Genomic DNA, 7,355 nt, shown 5'->3' with positions numbered 1-7,355 from the left:
ACTATCAATTTTTATTATTGTGACTTTTTTACAATATTCAGTTCAAATATATTTTCAATTAAAATCTTTACGAACAAAAATGATGGAAGTAAAATTTGGAAAACTAATAAATAATTGAATTCTCATATATATATTTTCAACCACCTCAATACTTTTCAGAATGGTGCTGCAGAAAAGCGAAGAAGAAGGGTGGCTTGAAATCTTTATCGCTTCATGGTTACGAATTGAGTGGGCACCAATTAATGAATCCCATCAACAAGACAGTGAAGCTTAATTAATAATACTATCACTCTACACATAAAAATAAAATAAAATAAAACTAAAATCAAACTCGTAAATATCCTTGATGGAACATAAAATCCATGGAGGTTTTTATTTAGAAAAACATTAGCGAAGTATTTTATTTAGAAAATACGAAGTGCAAATATTATCTTGTAAAATGAAAAACGACTAGATCATAGAGGTTTTTTAGCACACAACTTTTATAACACCAATATAAATTATAAAAAAAAAACCCTTCAAAAGAAATTTATAAAAAAAGATTTACCTTATTTCTCAATGCAATGGTACACTACATAAGTGTAGAAAATGGCATTACTTGTGAGAAATTCAGCAGATTTAGAAAAAACTAACTAGAGGAAGAAAAAAAAAAGGGGGTAGAAAATGGAGAAGAGAAGAAAAGAAATGGTTTCGACGATAATAATATGTTGCATTCTGAGTTTTGATGGAGAGACATATATAATGGCAGTGAGGAAAAGTTAGTTCCATTTTGGGGGAAGAAGTCGCTAGAAATATTGAAGCTGTTGAGATATGATTGGCTGTTGAACAGCTTCCTTAAAATTTTTGTAATATTCGTCAAAAATTAAAATTTTATTTACTTTTTTGGGAATGTCCATTCCTCGAGTGACACTTAGCAGATCCCATCTGCAATCATTTCCGGACGAATCGAATATTGTTGAAACTCTTCTAATTAAATTCTAATTTTGCCGGCATTTATTCTTTCAATTCAGCTCAAATGAAGATATTTTGGATGTCTATTATGGATTACGACACAATTCAGTAAGATAGCTAGGGTATTCTTATAAACGCAAACAATTTAAATAAATTGAAAGAAAATAATAATAATAATAATAATAATAATAATAATAATAATAATAATAATAATAAAATCAAGATAATTAGATAGCTGGTGATTTTCCACAAAATGAAATATTATGGTTTGGTGGATGAGATAGATAGGATTGGAGGAGTGATTAAATAATCCACCCAATTTTGAGGTGATAAATAATCACTCAATTAGATGATTAAATGCAGGCCGAATTATCAATCCACGGGCCCAATCATTTAAACCAAACACTTGATTAAGATGGATTATTTTATCAATCATGCCTTATCACTCAAACCAAACACCTCCTTAAGGTTGGTTTGATATGGGCAATTAAGGTATATAATATTGTTATTTTTTTAAAAAGAGAATAATAAATGATTTTTCATTTTTTCATCTTGAAACTCAACTTAAGTTATCGTATACTCTCTTCGTTCCACCCATCTTGAGATATTTTTCTTTTTGGGCGTCCCACATATCTTGAAACATTTCTTTATTTGATAAAAATTTTATCCTTTATTCACCTTTTCGTTTTTTTATCAACACACAAAACACTAATTTCTTAATTCTCTCGTGCCCAAAAAAAATGTCTCAATATAGCCGGGACGGATGGAGTATCTTGTTTGCTTCAAACTTAACCATTATAATAATTCTAAATAATTTATACTTTAAACTAATTAAAGAGTGATATTTATCCTAAAATTTAAACTTAAGACTCCTTCCTTTCAAATTTTCAATTGGAGATTGAAGTAACCACATAAGAGAAATGAAGAATCGTGATTAATTTTTCTTTAGAAAAGAGATTAATAAAATGAATTTAAATCCATCCTGTGCTCCAAGGCCCCCCCAAAAAAGTGAATTACTTACAATTTAATTTTCTTTCCCCTTTCGAATCGATTTTCTTTTTACAACAGAGGCCTCACCTCAACAGTAATTAGTAATTACACCTCAAATCCCATTTCAGTAACCAAATTTTTAAAAAAAAAAATCCACATCTAATCAACGGTCAGGATGCGGAGATGATGCGCGCGTAAAGGAGCTCGTTCCACGTGTCGGGCAAGCCGGGGAGGCACCAGTGGATGCAGTCGGCGTAGGTGGCCGGATCCGCCTGCTGCTCCGCCGTCAGGATCTTGCCCTGCCGGATCGTGTGGACGGCGGTGTGCGCGTCCTTCCGGTACTCCGACAGGCGGGTGATGTTGAGGAAGCTCACGGGCACTCGCATCGCACTCGTCACCTCCGCCGCCGCCGCGAACAGGCGGCGGTCCGTGCCCACGTCCAGCGCCGCCGACGCGTTGAGGATCGGCGCCGTCTCTTTTGCGCATTTCACGCCCTCGGGGTTGCCCCAATCCAAGCTCCTGCATGCATTGTTCAGATCTCCATCAAATTAAAAAAATACTTATTCAAATATACTTTAATTTTAATTTGATGAATTGATTTTACTTGATGTGAAGAGGCGACATGCTCATGAAGAAAACTTTGGTCCGATTTGGATCTACATTTTTGTCCACCCATTCCGACCAAGTGTTCAACACTCTTCTATAGGCCATAGGCCTCGCAACTTCATCGTACGCGCTCGAGTTTTGCTCGAACGATCCTCGCCTGCTTTCCATCGATAAAAATAGTAAAGTTAATCCTTTATTTATTCAGATGGATCGAAACTTCAGAAATAAAAATACTCGATCACACTCCCTCCGTCCACGATATATCGTTTTCACTTTTACCATTTTAGTCCGTTCACAAAATCACTACTACCACTTCTATTTATAGCAGCAGAGTCCACATAACACTTTATTTCCCTTCACACATTTATAGTAGGATCCAAACTCCACTCACACTAATAATCCACTATTACCAACTATTATTCAGTATTTTCTTAAAATCCGCATCGTCCACAATGTGAAAACGATATCGTGGACGGAGAGAGTAAGACAAGTTTAGTGGATAAATACTTACAGAATCTTCATGGCGGCGGTGTTCATCCACCAAATGTAAGTGTTGAAGACGAGGTAGTCTACATTTTTCCAGTTGTTGGCATGTTTTTCGATTGATTCCGGCATGATGATACGGTTCAAAACGCTGTGCAGTTTTGGATCATCTGAGTTTGACTCTACCAAGAATGGAGCCCAGTAAAATTCCACTGTTGCATTATAATCCTGCATTAATTAATGCCCAAATCAATATTTAATTATTTGGAAAATACAAATGCCATTAGCTAAATATGGTGCGAGGTGACCTCACTTGTAACTTAAGCAACATGCATATCAGTCCTACTTAATTTTCTATACACAGTCTTAATTACTTGTGAAAATGGAGGTTAAACTTCAACTAATTAACATGTATCTAACTTGCTTTACTTGGATTAATAGCAATAATTAGTAACTACAAAAAATAATTAATAACCTCAATTTTGAAAATGGACAAAGATGCAGTCTTGTTCAAGCTCTTCCTGCCTGGTGGGACTACTGATTGCACCAAACAAATCATGGATTCCCACTGATTTCGATTCAACGAGTCCCCAACGAACATCAGCCTCTTGTTCCTCAATTTCTCGAGCAACAATCTTGCCCTAAACCTAAACCAATCAATTGATTAATTAATTAATTAATTAATTAATTAATTAATTAAACACCGTAATTAATTAATTGAAGAAAGAAAGTTCTTACTTCGGCAATGAGCAATCCGTGGGCTGCCACCTCCAATTCTGATAGCGAGAATCCTTCCTCCCATTGCGCATGCACGTCACCTGCGCCGTCAAGAACTCGCATTCCTCCTCTTTGTACAAAGGGTGGGTGACGTTATCAAAAACCCAATTCCCTTTAAACAAATCGCATTCCTCATTAGGGTTTTCGATTTCTTGATCCTCCTCCTCCTCTTCGTCACCGCTTTCTCGATTCGATTTCAAGACCACGGCGTCGAGCTCTTGTTTCCGGCCGCCGCCGCCGTCGTCGTCGTTCACTTGGGCCTCCACCACGGTCCTGGAATTCACCACCACCTCCACGGCGGCGGTTTCGGTTTCTGGGGGCGAGGGGCGAGAGAATGAGAATTCGGCGATGGACTTGACGTCCTCGTTGTACATGAAGCAGCCGAAGGCGAAGACGGAGATGACGATGACGAATATGGGGAGGCTGCTGTTCCCCTTGCGGCCGGCGGAGGAGGCGGCGGGCTTCATGAGGATGAATCGCCGGCGCATGAGAGAGCAGGGGTGGTGGGGAAATGAAGTTAAGGGGGGAAATTTAAGGGGTTTGAAAACGAATGTTTTTGATGATCAAACAAGCAAGAGAGGAAGAGGGCGTGGGAGGGAGAAAGGGACTGAGTTGAAATTTTTGGATAAAAATTTGTTGTTGGTTAATTAGTTTATTCCTTCGAGAGGGGGATTTGGTGGGATGGGGGTGTCGTGAAAGAAACGGATATTAGGTTAATGGTGGCGGGCGGCTTGTCGTTCTCGCCCGCTTACTCTGCTAACTACTGTCACGACTCTCTGTGTGTGAGAGAGAGAGAGAGAAAGAGAGTTAAATTGAAGATTTTCAGTTGGTCATAACTCATATAAGTGTTATTTTCTCTCATGTGAAAGTACCGAACCTTCCATGCCCTAACTTTTGGGACGTGGGGCCTCTTTTGGTCTACATTTATCCATTTCTCAAAAAATTCATGCTTGATGTCTTCCATTTTATAATCTTAAAAGGTGATGATTATATATATTTTTATTGTTTTGAGGGGAGTGATGATGATATTCATGGATTATATTCATGGAGTGGAATAAGAAATGGTTTAAATGAGAAGTTTTTACGATTGGAAAAATTATTTTTAACATTTGTCATAGTAAAGATTTACGATGAATGTAACAGTTAGATTAAAATTTCATAAGGGATGACTTTTTGTTTTGGTCACCAGTAAATTTTATCACGAATACAAATTTTATATCTTCTTAATAAGTTTCACCTTGTGAAGAGTAGTATTATCACTATATATTTCTTGGTACTAATTAAGATATTTTTTACTGTTGAATTAAGATTTTATTGAAAAAAGATAGGAAAAAAGAAAAAATCAACAACTCATTGATAGCACAAAAATGCTAACTAAGACACTTTTTACGTTATGTGCATACATTATTATGGAGTGGGTAAATGGATTAATTTGATCCATTTTTTGAGAGTTGATTTTATTAATCTTCATCCGTTTTTTTTTTTTTTGATGAAATTACATTATAAATAATACAAACCACACACACACCCCACCTAGTGGTTATTGTGGCCGAGAGTATTCGAACATGTGACCTCTAGGACAATCTTCATCAGTATTGATTATATTCATCGTTGCGCTTGAATTGATCAGTTTGAAATCTTATTAGATAGATTTTCTTTTGGTTTCAATTCATAGCCCTAATTATCAAGATTTTAATGCATTTTCTTTGACCAGCTAATCAATTAAGATGTTCATCCACCAACAACCTAAACTGAAGGGGGAAAAAAGAGAGAAAAATGTTAATATCATATTAGGTGCTAGTTATGATTTGTTAATTAATTTTGAAACCCTAATTTTTTGAGATAATGAAAGTCTAAATTCTGATTTCCTCTCACACATGAATTTTCCTTCAGCAACGACCCTAGTTGATCCGTTGATATGTCATTAAGATTCTTAGAGTTGATTAATTGAATCGTAATTATTGGTAGCGTTGTGTTTGAGAAAAGTAAAGATAAAGAAATCTCTCTGTATATTTGTACTTGGACTATATGTATATATACCACCAACATCTTGATCTTAGATATTCACTTTTCTTTTATTCCAAGTTAAGACAACTATCTGCAAAATCTGGGAAGAATTAATTGTATTTCACTTTTTTTCCATCGAGGTGCAATAACGATGGGTTCCATTTTTGGAATTTTGAATTTTGAGATAGTCTATTTTTATTGTTATTGTATTTATTGAGAGGACATATATAGTCTATAATTGTTATCGTATATTTCAAGTTTGGACTTTCTTTTTGTTAGTTGACACGGACGATGACAATATATATGGAATGGAATGTACCAATATTAAGAGCTTGATTAGTAGTCTGATAAGGCTTAGATAGCAAATATATCTCCTTTTATGGCGTTTACTTTAAATTATTAGCTTTGATATATGAAAATAATAATGTTGATACGATGGATTAACGCTTTAGGATATTCAAGGCTTTTGATAATATAATCGTACATCTTTACACACTTTTACTATACTAATTTAACTCTCTTTAATAATTGTGCCCAAAAGAAATGAGACAAGTCTAAGAGCATCTCCAATGCTTATTGCTTAGAGGGGTGTCTTAGGAGTGGGCCCCACCTAAGACACACCCCTCTCCAATGCATTGTGTCTTAGGTGGGTGCTTAGATCCCCATTTTCACAAAATTCATATTTTTACATTTTTATTTTTAAAATTCTACATTACAATAATTTAAAGACATAATTTAAATACAAAAATTATTAAATTTTTAAAATTCATATGTCTTAGGCGTTGTTGACTTGATATGTGACCGGCACCCCCATTCCTTGCAGCCGATCGTTGAACAACGTCGAGTTGTTGAGCACGTTGATGTCGTTGTTCGAACCAGGAGTCCCAAAAAAAGCATGCCAGATCCATAGATCTTGCGAGACAACGGCTTCGAGGATGATGGTCGTTTCCCCCTGATCGCCGCGAGTGTATGCGCCTTGCCATGCCGTTGGACAATTCTTCCACGCCCAATGCATGCAATCAAGGCTCCCCTAGCATTCCCGGGAAGCCGTGCTTCGCTTCGTGCATTGCTAGAAGCCGTTGGCAGTCAGCGGAAGTCGGCCTCCTCAAGTACTCCGCGCCGAAGAGTTGAATAATGGCACGACTGAATCTCCGCAAGCACTCCAACGTTGTGGACTCTGCAATCCGGAGATACTCGTCGTATTGGTCCGCTGCCCCACCGTTAGCTAGCATACGAACAACGACAGTGCATTTTTGCAATGGCGTGAAACCGGGCCTCCCAAGTGCATCCGTGCGTTGTTGGAAGTATGGATCGGAGGCGACGGCATTAACGATGCGCAAAAACAACGCACGACGCAAACGTACAGCGCCGGCTTCACGGTCCCGACGAATGAAAGCCTTCTTCCGCGCGCTTCGTCGCCGACGACGAGGTTGTTCTTCTGGATCACCAATATCTTGAACAATTTGGTTAAATTGTTGTACAAGATTGGAAAATTCTTCAACACGTCGCTCATCCTCGTGGCTTGATGAGGAGGAAGACAT

At 37.3% G+C, this 7,355-nt stretch overlaps 2 protein-coding genes across 2 annotated transcripts; both read right to left on the bottom strand.

Annotated features, from left to right (window-relative positions):
* Positions 1-1,872: 1,872 nt before the first annotated feature.
* On the bottom strand, positions 1,873-4,429 carry LOC131005724 (xylan O-acetyltransferase 1-like). Its single transcript, XM_057932778.1, has 5 exons — positions 3,769-4,429; positions 3,506-3,677; positions 3,059-3,258; positions 2,546-2,704; positions 1,873-2,460 (listed from the first exon to the last, which is right to left on the bottom strand). The coding sequence occupies exons 1-5, from the start codon at positions 4,293-4,295 to the stop codon at positions 2,112-2,114; spliced, it is 1,407 nt and encodes a 468-aa protein (XP_057788761.1). The 5' UTR covers positions 4,296-4,429; the 3' UTR covers positions 1,873-2,111.
* A 2,404-nt stretch (positions 4,430-6,833) lies between these two features.
* On the bottom strand, positions 6,834-7,355 carry LOC131012566 (uncharacterized). Its single transcript, XM_057940551.1, has one exon. The coding sequence runs from the start codon at positions 7,353-7,355 to the stop codon at positions 6,834-6,836; it is 522 nt and encodes a 173-aa protein (XP_057796534.1).

Source organism: Salvia miltiorrhiza, chromosome 1, assembly GCF_028751815.1.
Source record: "Salvia miltiorrhiza cultivar Shanhuang (shh) chromosome 1, IMPLAD_Smil_shh, whole genome shotgun sequence".
Lineage (NCBI taxonomy): Eukaryota > Viridiplantae > Streptophyta > Magnoliopsida > Lamiales > Lamiaceae > Salvia > Salvia miltiorrhiza.
Note: the sequence above shows the minus strand (reverse complement) of the source record. Positions and strands in the feature narration are given on the sequence as shown.